Source organism: Leptonotus elevatus, chromosome 15 (genome assembly GCF_054856555.1).
Source record: "Leptonotus elevatus isolate MCC_2025b chromosome 15, RoL_Lele_1.0, whole genome shotgun sequence".
NCBI lineage: Eukaryota > Metazoa > Chordata > Actinopteri > Syngnathiformes > Syngnathidae > Leptonotus > Leptonotus elevatus.
This window is the reverse complement of record NC_141253.1, coordinates 5,004,418-5,026,751: the sequence shown is the minus strand read 5'-3', so window position 1 is coordinate 5,026,751 and position 22,334 is coordinate 5,004,418. Positions and strand designations below refer to the sequence as shown.

Genomic DNA, 22,334 nt, shown 5'->3' with positions numbered 1-22,334 from the left:
TTATAGACCCCTTGAGCAAATCGATGCCTCAGCCCAAATATAAAAGATTAAATTAACTGCCTTACTCCAATAGACTCCTACATAGACAGGTTGATTGCATAAATCTGATCAATTAACCTTCATAGACAACTACAGTAGAAAGACGAATAAAAATAAAAATGCATAAAACGAAAAGACTGTCCTTTCCACTTTCCCGTTTCATCCTGAGTGCAATTCCACGACATCCCCTTTACGCCATTTGAATCAGCACCGGTTAAAATCAATCATGCTACGTGCCATGATAGACAGCAGAAGAAGAAAGAGACAAGAGCACTGCTCGCTATGCAGATGAAATATAAATTAATCACAAGTGTGATATTTTATTCAAGGGGCGTCCGTATAGCGAGCAGGACACCCATCTGTCTCTCATCTCTCCAGGCAGCCATGTCATGTGGGACCCCGGTGAAGAGAAAGAAAGGCTGCCACCACCCGTCTCTCTCTGTCCCTCTCTTTCTCTCTCTGCTCAGTGTCAGTGCCACTCACCCGCCGCTCTGATGTGTTTGTTCCTCTCCGCCTCCATTAACGTCACTCTCGGTCGACACACTCGCAAATGGAACGTCGCCCAAGCCTCCTAAAGGGTGGAAAGGGGGCCGCTTCATTTATGTTTTAGGTGAACATGGACACTTGAAATGCAGAACAAGAGTGATACATATATATTTCTCCTTGCTTAAGTAGGCCTGTATGGAGAAGAAGAAAAAAAAGTATTCTTTAGAACTTTCCAGCCAGCTTATGGCGTCAGTGTGTGGAGATGTTTGGAGCAGACCGAGTGGCGAGGTTGCGCGAGGGGTCAGCATTCTCAAAGGGCGACCAATTGGATCATGACCCATGAGGGACAGATATGGGCAAGGGATTTAGTCGGGAAGGTCGCGCCTGGGTCAAGGAGTGTCTTGCATTCCAGACTCCTAATCCTCTCCTGGCAGTCTGGAGCGGCGGCCCTCTTGCCTCTCCGCACAAGCGTGTCCACACACACAAAACAAGCGCACCTCTGACTTAAGCCTGCACCATCGAAAGCGGGTTGTGGTGATGGAGTGGATGAAGAGATTTAGTCTGCATGGGAATACTTCAAAACTCGATTCCGCCCCCCCCCCTCCCAGAAGTCCACACCAACGGCGTTTTTAGATAGTCAGCATCCACATTAATAAGATGCGGGATGTCAATTGCTTGCCAACACAACAGGTGGCGTTACAACTTGTGTAAGACCATTTTAGCACTTGACTTCATCGAATGAGTGGAATAGAAATACATTTAACTAAAAATAAAAATGACTTCTACTCATCAAAACAAAGTATGTTAATGGACGCTGTTGTGGACAAAAAAAATCCATCCGTCCACTCTCCGAACTGCTTATAAAAGAAAAAAAAATTGTGAAAACAGGTGAACGCACATTTCAACACTACTTAGTCTTTGCACATTTTCTTCATCATTTTTTTTCATGAAATTAAATAATGCACCTAGAAAAAATATATCTGGATTCACGTCTACTGTGTCTTTAAGATAACAAAATGTTCACCCTGAGAGTTTTCTCACACCTAAACCTGAGTTTGCATGAAAATTAATTAAGTGTAAATGTTTTAGTCAAATAAAGCCTGAAGAAAGTGATTATCGCAATATATATTCTTTTGTATCGCTATGAGCATTGAAGCTAATCAGAAATCTGAAGTCATTCCCCAGAAAAAGTAAAAAATAACATCAAACGGAGATTTTGGCCTACTCAAATATAAGACACAAATGTGCTACAAACGCGCCAGACCAAAAGAGAGAGAAAGAAAAAAAAGAGTTTTGTTTTTCTTTTGGGCTACACATAAATGCTGAAAAAACAGCTGGCCAGAGTTTGGCCTAAAACTGGGAAAGACCAAGACTATTTTTAAAATGAGCCATACTTAATTGCCATGTTCTTGTAGACATGGTATTAAAGTCGAGCAAGAAAAAAAAAAAAAAAACAGCGTAGTCTCCTCGTACTCATCATCTTGTGCAGAGACGGCGTGGACTCTGGTTGCCCTCCCGGGCTCCAATCCCTGACCTTCCACTTATCCACCCGCCTCCTACTGGGCCATCCAGTTTCCCCCCATGCTGAGACACAAGAGTGGCGGGGATGTGGGTAATTTGTCAGGGCAACCCAACCCCCTACTGGTGGTACCTTTGTATGTGTGTATGTGTGTGTGTGTGTGTCAGCATGCAAGCATGTGTATGTATTAGGGGAGAGTAGACGGGGGGGGGGGGGGGGGGGGGTGCTCCCTCCAGGAATCCCTCCAACTATGTCGCCACGCAGTCCTGGCTGCCCCCAGACAAGAAGTGGCGGAGCATGGTGATCTCGACTATTTCAAACATGCGACAACTCGATACGGCGTACGTGCCGGCCAATGCCAGGCGGCTGCCTTTTCTAAACACATCTACATTACATCGGCATATAAGAAGGCGAAGGTACACAATGTGGACAAAAGTACTCACACTAGCATCGGTGGAAATCACAGTAGAAATAGACACGTGTTTAAGAGACTGTTAAAAGTATATTTACAGTATGCACCAATTCTAAATTGATGATAAAGAAAGGAAATATTTATAGCTTTTGTTAACTATAGAGCTTGTATTGAATGAAGGGGGAAAAAAATCACATTACATGCCATATGTGTTTAAACCAAGAACTAGCTAGACATTTATGCTAAAACAACATGTTCACATAAGCTTTGCTAAGCTAGTGAATTAACTAACAAAAACATGCCAAAGTAGCTAATGACAACTAACACTCTCTTTACCATCTAAAAAATTTAGCATTTTTGTTCATCAGTTATTTGGCGCAATTGCAAGTTACTAGACCCACTTCTAACACTACACTGTCCAGTTAGCTAGCTAGATACGCCGACACCGCTAAAATACAAATTCCCAGGAAGCCGCCATTTACACGGCAGTTCGGTGTCTTTATTTTAATTCCCAAGTGAAGCCGCAGATGAGTCCACCACACGTCCGGCCGCTGAGAAGTCCAATGAGGCTGTTAGCTCCCAAGCTAGCAGGTGGCTAGCGACTCACGTCGTGTTGTGGAAAGCCCCACAACCACCCGGTGGGACATGTTCCAGCCGCAAGAGGCTTTAAGTGAATATATAATTTTGTGTTCAGTATACATGCCCACGAGGTTTGCAAGATGTCTTGATTTTTCATAATTTTAAAGCCTCATTTTATAAATGAATAATTATAGATTTGTTTTAGAAAAGACTGAGAACCACATTATGTAGCACTGAATTATGTATAGCGTTAAAACATTTCTCGGTGTGTGGCAAAAACGGCTACCCAGTGACGTAGTTGGGCGATTGGCGAGAGTCGTGACATTTGATTGACAGTTGACAGTTGAGCGTGGCATGCTTTCAGCGCATTGAGCGGACACGTCCACCGCTCATTTTTTTTTAGTCATTCAAATTTGCCATGGTTGTTAACAACACTCTTGTCTGCGGTGTGTCGAATTTAGAAGACATTTATTTTCACTTTACAGCACCGTAGCAAAGTATTTTTACTTCGTTCCTTACCACCAGCGCTGTACACCCCTGATGATTTGGCTCGAGGGCATATGTTTGTGGTTGGGGGCGTCGAACCTGTTGAGATTTACTCTACAAATCACACCACACACACAAAATACACAAACGGGGGGCGACAAAATAGCTCCATCTGTGGCCTGGATCGCACGTAACGCGGCAGTTTGTGCGCAGTTAGTAAAGCACACCGGGCAGGCATCGGCCTCCTACTGTTTGTTTTGGAGTGGCCCTCCTTCTGTGCCTTCAAGTTGTGCAACCCCCCCCCGCAATCTCCTCCTCCTCCTCTTGCTCACTTCCTATTCCACTACACCATACCAAAGAGAGCCAAATAAAACACAGGCTAAACATAATGTAGCAGCATGTCAGCGGCGGGGGCCCAGAGCAAGGCTGAAACATGAACCGCCGTGTACCAGCCATTAGGAGTAGAGCGAGCGCGGCTACGGTTTCTTTGCCGCCCCGTATGTCGTCCAACGGGCAGGCCTTGTACGCGAGCCAGCGGCAGGATTGACTGATGTATCCTGTGCGGCTGTGCAGCGCTCAGCGGACCAGAGAGAAGTCCCAGCAGGGGACCACCTCTCCACGCACCCCCTCGGGCCTACCGGCGCTCCCATCAATCTCGGCGCTGGGAAAGACCTGACACCGCAGTGCCAGCTTTAGAAAAAGTGGGAGGAGGCAAAAAAAAAAAGCACAAACCAAAATAAACTCAATCTGGGAAACACGTCGTGAACGTCAAACGGAAAGACTGTTATTGTTTCAAGTCTGTTCATGCGTCGCATCGCTGTTTGTTCTTATGCGGCATCACCCAACCGACCTCATGAGTCACTTCAGTCAGGTTGTCATCACATGTGCTTTGAACTAAAGTGGGAAATTGCTGCTTTAAGGTCCATCCCCACTGAATCGGTCTCCGGGAATTAAAATGTATGAATACTGTAAAATAATATTTCTTTTTAAGCAGACTTTCATTTCATAATTAATACATAAACCATCAAAGATTCACTTAAACTACCTTGAACAAAGGAAAAATAGCGTTTGTTGCCTATCCCGCTTCCTAAAATTAGACTTTACAATGAAATGTAATCATATAAAAAATTTTAAGTTCTTATGTATTTTTTAACACATTTTTTAACACATGTTTGTCACTCTTTCCTAATTCGTTACATTACCCTATCATTACTCCCTCAGTAAAAAGTGTAATATTTCACAAGTCACATGACCACAAGAAGTTACATCATGAAGATGCTTTGCAGGGTATGGAAGGCCAAAAGTAAGTTTGCATTAGTGTGAAACATGCACGAAGCTCATTTGACTATATTTTATTTATTTATTATGTTTCATCCATTATTCTATTTATTATTTTATTATTCAGTCCAACTCAAATGAGGACTTTGACATTAATGTGAGCAAATTAAGTTGACTGAAATATATTTTTGAGTAGTTCAATGTGGATTATCAGATTTAGAGTTGGAATAAAGGCAGAAAAATATTTTGAGAAAATTGCCAAAGCAAACGGCACCATTTTGATGGAATGGCCCATAACCATTCATAGCGGCATTCATTGGAAATACTTGGAAATGTTACATTTTAATCAGAGAAATTGATTGGACAAATCAAATATGTATTTATTTTTCGATTCTTTTTTTAAATACAATCCACATTAGAGCAAATACAGTTTGGTTCAGTTCCAGAAGGAAAGTGATTATTATTTGTCCTTATTATTATTACTATGAGATAACTGACTGGGAAGAATCCAAAGTTCTTCAGTACTAACTCATAGTGACACATGCAGTCAGTGTCCATTTTCAGCCTTGGTGACCAAATATGCTTCATTAAGTTTGTAAATTTGGTGCAAATTGAAGCGCTACAATAAATATAACTAAAATCATTTAATACATACAATTCAAACTGATAACCAGAAGGCATATAACACGATCGTAGCAACATGTTTACATATTAATATTGTGTATGGACCTGCATTACATCATAACGAGTATGTTTCTAATGCTTCATAGAGCAACATGATAGTGACACACAGAAGGTTCAAAGAAAAGAGAATTTCTGAAAAAGCTATTACTGGATCTGAAGTGTACCTAATGTTCTGGCCAGTGAGCGTTCAAAAGTGATGTCAAAAACAGAGCAGGAGGGAGTTGTCAGCGTGTAACAAAAAAAGCCCTTGTGGTGCGAACACTCGCGGTCGCAGAGGACTGTTGCACGACATCCCATAATTTGACACGGTCGAGGTGAGAGCGAATGTCTGCTGTGGTCTTGCTGCACTGACAACGTCCTCTAATTCGACATTCCACAAGACTCTACCGAGGACGAATTAAAATGATTTAGGAGACATTTAAAGTATAGCTCTGTTTACTCGCCGCCACTCGGGGCGCTCGCGGAGGAGGAGCTGCGGCCTTGGATGGCGGATGAAAGCACACATGTAAATGCTATTGCCTGGCTTCCGGCTCGGGTTGAGGCCGAAGGACGGTGAAGGTGAGAAATAGTTGCTGGCCTCTTGCGTCCACGGTAACTTCGAGAGCTGAGAGACACGTCAGGAATTTCTCATGCCTCAGAGGGAAGCAGAGCCCGGGTCTCATTCTCGGAGAGTTGCTCTCGGTTTTTATAGCTGATACACTAGAATGGTGGTTCTCAAACCTGGGTCCCCGGATCCTATGCGGTCCACGAGTCGTTGCTTGGGGGTCCCCAAAATGAATCGCAATAAATTATTTAATAAATGACAATTCGATAGATATTTTTAAATACGATTTGATGTGATCTTTTGAATCAAACCTCAAATTGGTTTACATTACACCCCTAATTATGTTGTAGATGTTTTTGCATACCTGCATATGAGGAGCAGCATACCAATAAAACAAGCATAATAAACTAATAACAGTGATGCCTTGAAGTATAAGTGAGCTGACTTACAAGTTTGTCGTGATATCATCTTTTGGATGATGTTAATTTATTTATTTATTAGCAATTTATCAAATAGTGAAGATTTAATCAAAAATAAGGTTTCAAGCCATCAAATGGAACTCCAAGTTTCATATTGCTTTATGAAAAGGTGCGCTAGCTTGATGCTAATTATAACGGAAATTTCCATTAACATGCTAACAGTTAGCATTGAAAGTTACAATTTTACACTTAAAGCAATATATATTTGGACACAAACGTCAAAACAACTTATGTAGACAGATAATGTAGCAATGCACACAGGCGTATACTCTATTCTTATTCTCGACAACACACGACTAATATTACAGCAATTTACCGAGCATAGTAGAACAAGTATAATATTGTTTAAAAAAATAAATAATACAATTTGAATTAATCAACACAAAAATATTGAAAGTTCATTTAAAACTGCTTATTTAACTAATATTTTTATTTTATTATTTTTGATAAATAAATGATAAAATTAATAAATCTAACTCCAATTTTTGGGGGGATGAACGACTAAGTTTATGCAACAAATATTGTAGGACTTAATACTGAAAAAAATAAAAATAAATTTAAACAGAATGTGCCGCAAGTAGCCCACAGGCCATACTTTGCCCACCCATGCACTGAAGACCAACCTACTGTATGTTGTGTCAGCAAAAGGCTCAAAGATCCAATCTGGAAGGACTCGTCTTGTCGAGGAAAGGGAGATTAGGCCGGAATGTAGCTGTGTCAACAAATAATAGTTTTGACAATGACTTGTTATTGGCCGAGCTATAAGTAGAACCTTTGGATAGTTTGGGCTTTTTCTTTTTTTAGGCTGGTCTATTCTAGCGAGGCAGCTCAAATCTTGGCTCCGTCGAGGCGAGAGGAAGCTGTGGAAGGAAATGAAGCGAGCGAGAATGAATGAGGCTTGCAGAACAAGAGCCAGAGCTGGTGAGGAGAGTTAGTTTACAGTGCAATCAGCATTAAGGAAATTGGTTTGCACTAGCGCTGAGAGTTGAGCGAAGTGATTGATGCTAAGCTAGGCTAGCGGGGGAAGGAAGTGGAGAAATTAGCGGTGGGCCAGGGCACAGAGAGCTGTCAACTACTTCCTGGTCAAAGCACGGTGTGAAGTACGCTTCCTGCCGTCAGCCATCGTGTGAAGTACACAAGACACATTGAGAGCATTTTTTGTACAAAAAAGCAGCTGACTGACGCTTATTATATTAGAACGTTTAGCTCATGTGGCATGGGAGCCACTTTTCACACGAATTTAATTGGATTTCTAACAAGAAAAAATACAGTATAGCAAGCTGTTTTTAAGGCTATATTGCAAAGCTAGCTCATGTTAAGTGAGATTTGGCACAAAACAAGTAATGCCATATCATTTGAAGAAAAGTGATGTATTGTAAATAGCTCATCACACATAACATGGAAGCCTATCAGAAGAAATTAGTAAGATATTTTTATATACACATACACAATACAGTATTACAGATTAAGTATTTTAGGGCGACATTGCTTAGCTAGCTAATGTGGTATAGGAGATTAGTATAGTATTTAATTAAAATAAGTAAAAGTAAAATAAGTAAACTTAATTTGTAGACTTTGTATTAAAAATTATTTACTGAAAAAAATTATTTTTACAGTTAAAGATTTTGTGCAAATTTTGTTTTCCATGTGTTATGTACTTAAAAAAAAAAGGAGAGCTATACTGGATTTCGGGCAGTAAGTAATTTGCCTAACAGTCAAATTGGATTTTTAGCGTTGCATTCGAAAGTTCAGGTCATGTGGCATGAGAATTCAGCACTACACTGTAATTAGCAGGATGTATGAAAATGTACAAGCGATTTATGCTCGCAGCTGTTGAATGAAAAGTGAATGAGCTACTGTTCTCACGGCAGCGCCCAAAGCCATCGTCCCAAGGGGGGCACGACATCATTCCCACTTCCTAATGATCATTCCACAAAATTCCCCACCAAAAATAGTCGACATATATTACACAGAATGTTTGGTCATGGTCACACGTAGCATGGGAGTCTGTAGAGGAAATGTTGGGGGAAAAAAATATTTACTGTGAAAAGGGTAAGTAGTAACACTTGTCTTGAACTGTGTCAAAAATATTGTGTTTTTCTGCACCATGCCCATTTTTGGGGGGAATATATCCACAGGGGTTGGAGCTTAAGTTGCTGGAGACTAGCAATGGACTTTACTTTTTGTAGTGTTTCCGACACAAATCTTGCGAGAGCACGCACACTGAAACCTGAGCGCGCACACTGACTCATCCCAAAACTGTTTTCAAGTCAAATGATTTAAGAGTCCTAATGTGACAACCATGTGCAGAATCACGCTGGGACTGGACTTGTTTCCATATGCAAAGACGCTCACACCGTCCCAAAAGGAAAAGCAGTAGTGGGAAGTAACGAAATCCAAATACTGAAGTAGATTTTTTCAGGCGTCTGTAATTAACTTGAATATTTAACGACGCTTGAAGCTTGAAGTTGACTAACCATTACAGATGTGTTTTTGGCATCTTGTCTTCTAAACGCCCAATTTACAGAGGACTTTGAACTCGCCTGACCACTGCTATTACAGGACTATGTTGCTCTCTGGATCATCGATAAGCAACTACAAAAAATTGTTTACTGATTTAAGTTAATTGATCAGGTCAAGTTTATTTTGTATTTTTTCATTTATGCCAAGTATTAGAACAGATATCGCATCATCGCGCTAAAAAAATAATCGTTACATTTTACATGTTTTTACTGCTTTTTTTTTTTTTACTACTTCACAGCCTACTGCCCGAAGCCAGCTGGGATAGGCTCCAGCAACCCCCGCGACCCTTTTGAGGACAAGCGGTACAGAAAATGGATGGATGGATGGATGGACTTCACAGTCTATTAAGTAAAAAAGAAATCATTTCAATCAGTTAAATCTACTTTTACAATCTTGAATACAGGTATGTGTACTTAAGCTTGAGTACAGAGTGCGAGTACTTCATTTACCTCAGAAGAGATAGCTCATCATAAGGAAGCCTTCGAGACCGCCTCCGCTAGCATCAGCAAGCTTGCCTCTGCACACAAAGCGTCAACACGGCATGAACCAGCGCAGTCTTCAGGGCACCGTGTCAAAACTTGGCCCGGCGCTTGCCAACAGTGGTGCCACGTCAAGATCTTGACAATAGCAGTCGCAGTGTACACGCAGCGTAATTAAGCAACAGAGGACATGGCAGCGAGGAGGAAGAGGCGCACTTGTGCCCTTGATACTCGGGTGTTGGCGTTGACGGCATTTTTTCTGACAGCTTCATCTCGTCGGCCGCCCAAGAACGCCTTACATCCCCTGACGTGCGCTTTACTCATCGCTGCCTCAGCGTGACGAGGGGGCGGAGGAGGGGGAGGGGGGATTGTCGTTGTGTTTAGGGCATATTTGCAATCCTCTATTGACGAATTCATCGGATTTGTGTTCTTTTTCCTGTGGACCCGAGGCTGAGCTACTTGCCTAACTGAACTATTTGCATGTTGTTTGTGCTCTTTCCATAACACCCCAGATGCCACAAGATAGATAATAGCAAAGTAATAATTGTCATCATGGAATCCATCAGGCAATAATGGCGGGTGGGGGGGGTTTGGCAGAGACTCTACACACTGTGCTTCCAGTCACAAGTACATACTGTATGAAATGATAATATAGTAGTGTATTATTGTAAAACACAATATTTATATATGAAACATTATGCGGTGCATAAGCACAAGCTGACTAGGTCTAGCTTGTGCTTAGTGCCAGGAATACTAGTTAAATGTTCTTTTAAGTGAAATCTGAAATTAGTATTGTTATCAAGCGATATAGAAGTTATTTAACTAATTAATTGCACCATTTTCTGTAATTAATCACGATTAATCACAATTAATCACATTTGTCTAATTCTGCGTCCACTTTTTTCTACAAAGATTTTAACAGATATTTACTTGAGTAAAATATTGGAATTAATGTTTAATTAAATAATTATCATTTTCAATTATTTTTGTTCTGAGATGGCTACGCCGAAGACGTACAACTAATATGATATTTGAATATGGCTTTGGAAAGTGTCAAAGAAGTAAAACTGAAAGTAAAACTACCTATTAGTGTGTTTGTCCATCTTTGCGCCAGTGGCAAAGTTTGGCTGCAGGTTAAAGGCTGTAACGGAAAGTAAATAAAATGGAGTTAACTGAGTTCATTTTTTAAACGCTTTAAAGAATTTAAATTCATCTCCAGAGCTAACGCTTTCATTTTGACAGCCCTAAAAATTTGTGATTGTTTGGTAGCCCGTCATCTCACAAAGCTTTTTTTCTGAACTTTGTTGCCCACATTGGACCTGATGTTGGACTATATATATATTCCACAGAAAAAGTCTTACACTAATTGCTAGGGGATAAAATTCCTTACAATGCCATTCCCTAAGCAACTTAACAAGGAGACAGAACTCCAGGAACGGAGATGGACATTTTAGGTGAATCCGTCTTTCTAACATCCACCCTTCCACTTCCAGCCAGTATTGAGTTAAAGTCCCACCCCTTTCTTCTTCTCTCTCCCAGTGGCTCCGTGTCTTGATTTATCTGATGGAAGGAATTCTACACAGGGCCCGGGCTCCGGTGGTATCCCTCCGCTGTAACCTTTTCCCCCCACCAGATGTTCCGCTCTCCAAACACGCTAATGTTCATCCCCAAATCCCCGTACAAACATATCAAGTGGTCGCTACATGTTTACGCTGGCCACCGGCCGACACAAGTGACAGGGCCGGCGACACAAGTGTTTTGAGGGGTGTGGGTCGGTGGGCCGGGACCATCGGAGGAAAACAGACAGACGGAGATGTCAGACATATGCTCGGGCCAGCTGACGACACGGCGATGACCTGGAGGAGTAAGTGGAGATGATGTTGGGGGGGGGGTTCTGAGAAAGGGATTGATCACTCCTGCAAATGTTGTAATGGCTGATACTTTAAGATGGACCGCAGCATCTGCATTCATTTTTTTTAACTGAAGGTTTTCTATGGTGGTGCGGTTTACTAATCTAGGAGGAAGCACAAGCCTCCTCATGTTACATGATGTGATATTGCCCTGTCATGTGAATTCAGAGATTTTTTTCGGAATACATTATACATGCTAATGCTAAAATTGTGTGCAAAGAATGAGTACAATGTAGAGAAGACAGAGTTTAACAGTTTTCCTGATTTTTTATTTATTTTTATTTTTTGGGGCCGTGACGCACTAACCCTATTAAATTATAACTTAAATGCATTTTTTTTTTTTTTTTTGCATCAGTGGTTAACTTGTGCTAGTTACTTTGTTTTTATTACTGGGCCAAAGCCTGTTAGCTCGAGTGCTACATGTTGGTTTGTGCCTCTTGTCGCAATGTAGCATCATTTTCTAGACTTGTTAACAACACTCTTCTTGACCACATTATCAAACTATACTTGATATTGTAAGTGTGACTCTGTGGCACTCTATTATGAGGCAGTATGAGGCACTTTCTTCCGACGGGCTAAAATTAGGGATGAGCGAGTATCGATATTCCAAGTTACTGATACTTGCGACTGCAGCATTCTTATGGCCGTTTTCCGATCAAGAAGTACAAATTTGAAATTAGAAGAGTAAAAAATTGACATTAATTTAATGTAATTTAAAGGGGAAATATGATATTAGGATAGATATAGATCTTTCGTTAAAATTATATGTCATTGGGGTTTTTTGTGGAAATTGTATGTATCAAAAGTACTAGTGGTATCATATCGCTGACAACTCAAGAGTTGAGTACTCATACTTGTATCAATCTGAAAACAAGTACTAGCATCGTACCTTTCTTCTGGGTTCTCATTGGCTAAATTGGTTTTCCAGTAAGCGGACATAGTGACGCCTGTTTATTTATTTCTCCTTTGTGGTACGTCATCCTCTATCTTTCTATGCATCCATCCCAGGGAATATGCAGAGCAGGCGCCGTAATATGACTATAAGGGCATAGGAGGAGAAGAAGAAGCAGCAGCAGCCGGTGATGCTGCCCTCCCAGTGACCTCCCCCATGACACAATGAGCCCCAAATGGCAGACATGAGCGAGGATCAAGTGCTTCAAAGTGTGCCGGCAGAGATAAACCCCAACAGGCCCTCTTTGAATGATAAACTGTTTTTTTTTTTTCTTGTAGAAATTATGTTTCCACCATGACACCTGGATTGCATAGGACCAACACCTCATTCAGTTAATGGACAAGGGCAAATAAAGACCTTGGTTGGATTACCAAAGATGCTTAAAGCAGACATGAGTCCCTTTTTTTTTTTTTTTTTTACTGCTCGACTATCCCTTGTGTTGCCAGGTGTAATTTACTTGACTCGAGTCACATGGCAGAAATTAAAAATATTATGGAAGACTCAACTTGACTATGACTTGGAATTCATGAGACTTGACAAGTTTTACCTGATTACTATTGAAAACATGCATTTAATAGGTAGTGTGCCATTTGTTTGGCTTTTTTTTTTAAAGTTCTTTTTTCGTAGTGCCGACTAAATGGCAACCCACCAGTAGCCTATACTATGACATCGAATGTGGAGCCCACCTCCTGATTTAGATTTAAGGATTACAATTTTGATTAAATTTGAATAAAGAGTCAAAATGCAAAGTTTACAACTCAAAGATAAGTGGCAACAAATATGATAACCAACTTAATTTTAAGACAAAGACAGGTATACTACATTAGCTTCTCAGTTTAGCTAACCGATAACTGGTCAAAACATTAATTTACTATAGCTTCATGTCGATGATGCACGTGTAGCGTAAAATGTTCAGAAGCTAAAAAGCTAAGCCAATGGATGTACAGTAGGCTACGTGCTAAATGCTAACACAGCTCATTGTCTGACCATCCATCCATCCATTTTCCATCCATACCCTGTTAATTCACGTGACAGTTATTAAATACGGTTGATTAATATCAGACAAGAGTCCAAACAGACTGTATGATCCAATTCTTTATTGATAATCACTTGGATTTCGAGCGTCAACCTCAGGTCTGCATGACCTTTGTCGCGAACAAGGCTGCTCATTTGAGAACCTTGTAATCCACAATTAGTCACTTCTTTGTGGCCCTCCACTGCAAAGCTGGACACGTTTACCTTGTTTTTTTGTTGTCATCTGTATTCCGTGCCCACTGCGGCGGAGGAACAACCGTCATTGATTTCCTCTTCCCTTATCGTAATGGAAGTATGAAAGGTTTGAGTGGTTCCTATTTACGAGTGACGCCTTCCTCCACTACTTAGCCTTGAGGGCCACTGAATGGATGGAGGGCAACAAGGGCAACCAAAAGCTGTTTGGTAAACACCTCGCAATGTCTGTACAAAAGGAGTTGGAGAGGTGCATCTTAGACACACGTATTTTTCATTTGATGGTTTTCCATTTATGGCCGAGCAGTGTTTTTCAGCCAAATATTTACTGTAATTTGACTTTACTGCTGCGTTAGTATAGGTTGGTGATAGATGTCGGGCGTGTCGAGACACACACAAATTCAGGTTGTGTTGCTGCTATAGGAACCAGAATCCATCTTAAACCGATGTTGTCCTGTATAATAATGTAAATTCCCGGTGACTGATGTCAAAACAACAAAGCTTCAGGCGGCCTAAGACTTTTGCACAGTAGTGTGTATACGAGCTGAAAGCTATTCATTTTCCTTATAAGTCCCTTTTGAACATTGAGAACGGAAAAAGTCGAAACCACCCTAATACATGTCAGGCTTGTGTGTTTTTGTTTTGTTTACAGGTCGCATAATTCTACTTTAGCTGCCGTTTCATGTTCAAGTAATGTGAGATACCTTTAATCTCGAGGCCGACTTCGTTGCTTTATGATGAGCCCAAGTGGAGAAACAGAAGGAAGAGCAGCGCTTTTCTCGGTAATAAAGCCAAAAAGGGGAAGGCCGGCGCTCAACCTGTCAGCTCGCAATCTAAATGCATACAGGATTGCTTTTAAAGTGGGTGCCGCTGATGTCCCGCTATGATGTTAAGGCTTCACTTGACGGGTGGTAAAAGCCCCAAGAAAAATCTCCTGCAGCAGGCTCGTATGGCAAAAGGAACATGTTGTCGCTTTCTTCAAAAAAAAAGAAAAAAAAGAGAAGAGGCGGGAAAAAAACAGCCGCGCATTGTTCTCCTGTGCTGATGTCACATTGATTATGCTGATTATAAACTGCGTTTGTTTACCCCTCGCTCCAAGCTGTCAGCCATCCATCTGCAGAGATGAGCGCAAGTCACACTAAAAGCCATCTTTTCCGTGTTTTCCCTGCATTTGCGGGTCACGCCGGAGAAAGACGCTCCCAGCGGAGGCCGTTTTTCCGCCGCGCTTCGGTATATTAATTGCTTTTTAATGTCAAGCCTCCTCTCCTGGAAGTTGTCGCGTACTAACAAATCAACAACAATAAGGTTCTTTAATGTCGCCGGTGCGGGCCGCAGCCACGGCTAAAAGGGTACGCTTACTGAATAATCCATGCTGGTGGAGGCTGCTAACGGAAGAGTGGGAACAAGAGGCCATTTGGCTTTCTTTCCGCCGCGTCCCAAGTGTCCCCTGCTCCCATCTGTGCGCATGTTGCAATATGGGACTTTGGTGCGAGTGATGATGGGAAGATGTAATAGTGATCCAGCTAATCCAGCTAACCCAATGAAGCAATGTGACATGCGCTCCCCACTCATTCTCGTCTTAAACCACAACTTGGGGCAAAATTGGAGTTTGGCATTCATTATTAATCCACACACTTATCAGGAAAAGCTCATTGTTCTGCACCGTCTCTAAGATAGAGTAACATTATAGAAAGGCTGTTTTGCACCCAAAAAAAATAGCAAGATTTCAACAAGAAGCCATGAAATCACGTGTGAGAATATTGCAGTTTCAGCACATCATCCATGTTTGAGGGAGTAAAAACAATTAAAAAATTTGAGTACATCATTTACTTAAAAAAATACTTATATACATTGTTTTTAGCAATTATAAAACAGTTTGCAACAGGATTCACAAAGATGGCCGACTTGCTGTTCTAAAAGTGCGACGCCGTAGTTTGATTTGAACACATTAGATGATGTAAATTCAAAACATCAGTAAGTGTAGAGCCCGTTGTCATTAGATATTAGTAGCTTGTTATATTTTGCCTTGGAATATGGTGGAACGTGGATTCAAATACTGCAACACTAAGCCAAGAAATAGCAAGATGTGTCATTACCACCCTAAGCTAACTCCTTCGAAATGATGTGTGTGGTTACTGGCTAAATATCACATTTTTAGCCAAACTTGCAGAGCATCTTGTAATAGGATCCACAAACTGAGCCAAAAGTGCTATCCGGCATTAGTAACAGTATACTCTTTGAAATTGTGTTAAAATATTGAAATTTGAAAACATGATTTAAATATAAATTCAAAGCATCAGCACTAGTGTCTCTAAACGTTTTTCATACCTAGCCTGCTAAGCCAACCTTTTCGATACATAAAATTATAGAATCTGTGTGACATTTTCAGCACACTGCTAAAAGTGCTATAGCTTACCTTGATAGCATTCGATTTCAATCAAAAGATTTTAATATACATTTAAAACATCATCAACAGACGAGTCATACCTAGCATGCTAAGCTAACCCCTTTGAAATCGGCAAACATAGAATCTGTGACTTAGCATCACATTTCTCAGCAATACGCAAAAAGTAGTTACCTTTCAAAACTTTAGAATAGAATGTACATTTAAAGCACAAACTGTTGTGAGTCTGTTCTTACTAAAAAAATATGAGCAGGACATACCTAGCCTGAGACGCTAACCTCTTTGAAATGTTAGTACAACCTTTGCTTTCCAACATCTAAAACTGAATAATTCACTGCATTTCGCGCACAATAACATGCTAACATGAACTTTCACTGATGGATTAGGCAATCAATATTACAGTCTCAACATTTTGTATGATAAAAAAAATTTCATTCGAAATGTATGTTGATGACAATGTTGACAGTTTTTGTTCATGTTTGTATGTGCCGGCCCAGCATGGAATTGAGTAAAGATTATGTGTAGTGGGAGGGGGGGTTGGGGGGGGGGGGGTGATGAGGGCCGGGGTGCTGCACAAGGGGTCATCAGTGAGTGTTTGGAGCTTGAGTTACAGGGCCAGCATCTGCCATCCGGTCATCAGGCCCTCATATCCATCACTGGGCCATGGCGTGGTGCAGCCCGGCGTTTGTAAAAACACCCAGAGGAAATGGAGTCTCTGGGCCAGACAAGAATAAAATTAGCTTGATGACTAAGTTCCTCCTCGGGTCCCAGCGGGAAAAGAACTCTGCCATTTGTTTTCATTACTTCCCTCGGCTGTAGAAGCGGCACCGACACAATGTATGCATGTGTGTGTGTGTGAGTGTGTGACTTTTGTTTGTGTACATACAAGTTCGGGGTAGCTAGCCAGCTCCAAAATGGCCGTTTTGTCATTTCCACGACTGGGTTTAATCACACATATTCACTCGTAAACACAGCACTCCCATTCTGAAGCTGCTCCAGCATGTGTAATATTTGTGCTTGGCCTCTCTAGAGGTGACATTAGCGCTTGGACCTGTTCCACGAGTATCCCTCACGGCTCGCAATATTGCCTTCTGCTACTTTATTGCGTTTTGTTTTTTTTCTTCCAACGAATACTTATAAACACGCGAAGGTTGTAAACATTGATTCGCTCGCAAATGTGTTTTCATTCAATACCATTTGCGTGTATGACCTCAGAGTCCGAAACGTGCATCTAGTTTATTTTGGGACGGGATATCATATTTTGGAAATATGCTCATAGGCCAGAACATTAGGGACAGCAGTGCAGTCTAATCAAATAGCATACAAGAGCGGAGTTAATTTTTCCTTAATAAAGACAATAATGCCCATTTTTGACATATAATTATGATACATATTAAAGTGAGTGAGTACAATGCACACAAGCGTGTCTATATATGGTTGTGTTGAAAATGGCTTGCGCTTATTGATGATGTCAATGGTTGAACAAACATGCCGTTCAGCGGGTCTCCTGAAACGTGATGATTTTAGAGGTACAAGGATTCTGCCTGATGCTAGAAATATGCAGTTAAGCCAAATTTTGAGTTACATTTTTTTTTTTCTGCTGTGTCAGCATTTTATGACTAAATACAATTATATGGCAACACTGTGGTTTTCAACATTTTCAAGGATCCCTTCAATTTCCATCTTATCCACGAGCATAAATGTAGAACGTTGGAGTTTGAAAAATGGTGTCGAAATGTAAATGTCTAACATTGAAATAGCTTATTTGGCAACCTAACAGCAACAAGTATGTTAACAATAAAAGGGCCTTAAAGTTCCAGATAAAAACAAGGAAGCGGTCGGCGCGCTTGTTTGTAAACTGTGACAAAACACATCCAGAAATGAACTCCTATTTTTTTTCATCACAGCGTGTCCCACCAATTCATCCCAGTGCTCTGAATCCATTCACCAATTAGTTTCTCCGTCACTCCACTCTCCCAGATTAGTTCCAGCTTTTACCCGTGCTGGCGCTCAGAGGTGAAGTGAAGACATCTTGTAGCCCTTTAAAGCATGTAGCATTAACACCTTTGCCCCCCCTGTGTAAACCCTCGAGTACTGACCCGCAGCTCTTTGGGATGCAGCCGTGTGGAACGTGCCCGCGGACGGCGCTGCGCTTCTCCACTCACACCTCCGCTGGGAGGAAGCGATCAGGAAAGGAAGCGTTGGACCTGATGGAGAAAAGGAAAGTGTGTCGTAAGTTGAGGTCTTAAGCAGACGCATGGGAATTATTTTGCCATAAGATATTGTGATTATTAGGATAATTTTCCTATTCCGGTCTTCTATACATGAACGTGTATAAAAAAAAGTAATAATGTCCCACTGACTTTGTGTTAAGAGTAATGTGTATACAATGATGATCATTTTTACACAATCAAGTTTTATTTTGACACACAAATACACTGCACTTGTGAATAATTGAAACAACTAGTGAGAGTTGTCATTTAAAGGCCACCATTAGTGAAGACACAGGAAAACCACCTATTACCAAAAGCATCAAAGATTCATGAGCTCAGTAAAGAAACCGGGTCACGTGACAACGCATAATCCAGACTGTTGATGAGACACGCATTTGGTTCCTGCTCAACAAGCTCTCCGGAGAATTAAAGTGGGAAATTGGACAAAAATTAAAGTGTTAAGTTGCCTTGAAATTGAGATGTTTTCCAGCAACACAACAACCGCCTGATATGGCCATTCTCACGCGAGCCATCTGGGAGAGTGTTTTCCAAGTCGACACTTAAGTTTCCCAAGTTCCGACATGCGGGAAGCCACAATCAGTCAAGACAGACACACATTCACACAATCGCTGAGTGGGAATTGAACCCACATTGCTTGTACTGAAACAAGGCATGTATATATTCTATTCTAAGTATTTCAGCACCGCGCCTAGTTTTTGTTGAAAATGATTGAACATCATTTTCTGTAATCCTGCTTTTTCCGCCTACACAAAGTGACGGCTGCAAGTTTGTTTTATAACATACATCTTTGAGCACGGTTTTTGATGATAAATGACAAATCAAACTTATTCAAGCGATGTTTTTCCAGTTAGAACTCTCCTAACTGGTACCATGCTAGTTTTATATATTTGTTACAGCAAACTGAGTAACATATAAACTCTTCTTTTTTTCTCATATTCTTGTTTTTCTTTTTTACTTCAATTTATAATTTAAACTTTTAATGTGTTTTGTGTTTTCTTTATGTTTATATGTTCAATAAAACCATAAACCAAACCAAAAAACCGTGTTTCATCCTTATGAATCACAACACCAATTTATACGCATTTTGAGTTGTGAACGGAGCCACGCATGGTAGGAGACAATAAAAACTAACAGGCACAAACATAAGAGGTTGTAGACGCAAACCAAACGCTGCTTGTCAGCGACTAAATTTAGTTTCAAAGTAACTTTGTTCCCCTCTTATCTCCTCGGCTACACGGCGACTGCATGCGAGCGTCGAGTGCTTTGCGAGAACGGGGCAGAGAGCCCCTAGATCTTCCTCTTGAGCCGCTATCTGCTCGCTCTTGACCCGGCATGTGTCTTGAAATATGCGCACACAGAGAACATTCACCTCCTCTAAGACATTAGCGGGCCGAAAGGTGCTGCCTCTCAAGTGGCTCTTTTCTACTTGAGTTACAAGAAGGCTAAAAAATAAAATAAAAATAAAAAAAAATAAAAAAATTGTCTTACAGAAAAAACGCTCTTAGAGAAAATTACTCAAAAGGATGTCTTCGTGTTTAGTTGCTAATTGGGGTTATTTTTTGCGTTCACATCTGGTAAAAGCTCTTTTCCCCCTGTTGTTGACAACTTCACTAGGGCTATAGAAACACCATAAAAACTCCACTTATAAAAAATAATGTATCATTTTGGACGGACAATGGGACCTTCAGTAAAAAAAATAAAAAATTTTAACTTGAACTTTTCAGGCCCTATTTTCCCAAATAGGCTTACAAACTGGCGCATCTTCATTTTCGTGCCGCACCAAGTCTAGTTCAGCGTGTTTGGGCATTTGGCAGACCTCGCGATGCCTTGCAGTCTACTGCGGCGGGCCGAGTTTTCTATTGCAAGTGACGCCCCTAAGTGCACCTGACAAGTTGGTGACAGAAAGTGGACTACACTTTAGACCAGGTGAAACCAGGTCTAAGTTAGGCATGTATATATTCTGAGTTGTCCAGACCATGGTAATCCACAAAAATTCAATTGGTACAACTGGACTCTCCTTGTTCATTGAATTTGTTGTAAATGTTCTTGTTTACTGAAAAAAAAAATATTTTAATGACTGAGGCAATTACATTATGCTACTAAGATAATGAAATGGTAAAATGTGAAAAGCTGAATTGATGTTGGTACTCTCTGTGATATAAAACAATGTTAACAACTCCGTAAAAGGAATATAGAGATTTGCTGTTGAAGATTAATCCTAAATAGGCTACATGCGAAGAGTAACAACTGTGAATACTCAATTACGGAGCTATAACGTTGTCTTTCCTGATTTTTATCTTTTATTCATTTTTTAAGTGTGGCTAAAATAGCGCATTTAGCATCGGCTACGAGTGCCCCACCATCAGTAGTTAGTTATGTTAGCTCACAAGCTAGCTGGTGGCTAGCGCCTCTCGTTGCGAGAGGAAGCTCTATTCATTTTTCAGTGCGGTTTTGAAGCCTCATTTTATCTAATTGGCTTTTTTTTTTTAATCATTTATAATACTGTGTGGTAATATTGTTGGGAAACTTAATAGACTGCCAGAAATACAAAGCAGAATAAAGAATAATAGTAGAAGAGGAAATAGAAGTTAGGCTAACTGTTAGCTCATGTGATTACTGTGGTTGAAAATGCTTCTCATTTATCTTTCTTTTTTTTTTTTAATAATAATTCAAATTTATGAGTACTGGTAACAATACACTTCTCATGGTGTGTAAAATTTACAAGAACAAAGAAGAAGAAAAAAACAACAGTAGGCGAAGAAATCAGGCTAACTACACTGCAATTACAAACTTCTCCTTTTTCTTCAGGTGAATGACTTCAAACTCTTAGGGTTCTGCCATCGTAAACATTGAACATTTACAATTGTACCGGTATCTACACTCGTTTAATCGCTCAGGATGATATTTGCAAGTCAGTCGACAATCAGCCCTTTGCCAACACGAAAATCAACGTGATTATTGGTATGTGTGTACCTTACTTACCCTGCAATTCCCACCCCGATTTAAAACTGCACTTTTTACACGGACTGCAAACAAAGCTCTAATTCCGCAGCTATAAATAAACTGCAGTAGTGGACACACACCCGCATACGCAGCGAGCAAGAACAACACATGTTTTGTGTGAGGCCGCTATAAGATAATGCATTTACATGTGGATCCAGGAGAGGATGGAGAGAAAGCAGACAAATTACATGACTTCCTTTTGTGGGCTGAAAAGGGGGGAAGTGATTTTCTCTAATGCATCTCTGTGTTGTGTCCTTGTCCTCCCACCACACCGACTGTTTGGGGTCCTGCGAAAACATGGGTCAAGGAGAGTGTGTGTGTGTGTGGAGTGGAAAAAAAAAAAAAAGTTTGCCAGTGACAAGGAAGTCAAATAAAGGGAAGAAAAGCTCCATTTCCCTGGCTAAACGTACCCCAGGGAGACGTAAGGGAGTGAGAGGGAGATCAAGAGTGAGAGGAAAGGTTATGAACCGACAATACTCCAGCAAAGGCTTCAGATTTACAACTTGCAAGGCCCTAAAGAGCTCTGCCATGCTTATTCCTACAGCCAGTTAAAACAAATTGCGGCCATGTTTCAATCACCCACATCCTCCCTGCGAGCTCATCCGCCCGCGCCAGGCTTTTTGGCCCGCTTTGCCCTCAATTACTCCTGAATAAATACTTCAACTGAGGCGTCTTCATGCACTGGAAAGTCCCCCCGCCTTCCTTTGGCTTCACACACTTTTCACCACGCACTCTTCTTCACAGAACGCGACGAGGTCCAAAACTCTTGACCCCCTCCCGAGGATGAGAATGCACGCGGGCCCTCTTGTATGTTTGATTGCAAATTTGCGGTGGAAGCCCCGAGGTAACTTGATCCGCTGTTTGATTTTCGAGCGACGTCAGGGTGAAGGAGCAAAGGATGGGTTTTTCTTGAGGAGGGGGAGGGGGGGGGGGGGGGGGGAGACATGTATGAGGGTCACAGGAGTGACTTTTTCATGTTGCAGATTAAAAGCAGATGTCAGTGGGATTACAACCCCCGGTGTCATCACTCACACCCCACCTTTGTCTGTGCGCACACATACACACTTGGAGGGAAGTTCTCTCAAGCACCCGTGGA

The 22,334-nt window shown here is 41.1% G+C and overlaps 1 protein-coding gene across 5 annotated transcripts in view; it reads right to left on the bottom strand.

Moving 5' to 3' along the window:
- The window catches only part of LOC147161694 (uncharacterized), an 86,411-nt gene that overhangs the window by 21,242 nt on the left and 42,835 nt on the right, over nucleotides 1-22,334 (bottom strand). For 3 of the 5 annotated variants that reach the window (XM_086095985.1, XM_086095984.1, XM_086095986.1), the window contains exons 3-4: nucleotides 18,101-18,208; nucleotides 523-610 (exon numbers count right to left, since the gene is read on the bottom strand). In XM_086095985.1, coding sequence (XP_085952111.1) covers nucleotides 523-610; nucleotides 18,101-18,208 — 196 coding nt within the window. Of the gene's footprint in view, nucleotides 1-522; nucleotides 611-16,590; nucleotides 16,717-18,100; nucleotides 18,209-22,334 lie in introns of those variants that run through there. The other 2 variants (XM_086095988.1, XM_086095990.1) reach the window with 2 other exon arrangements.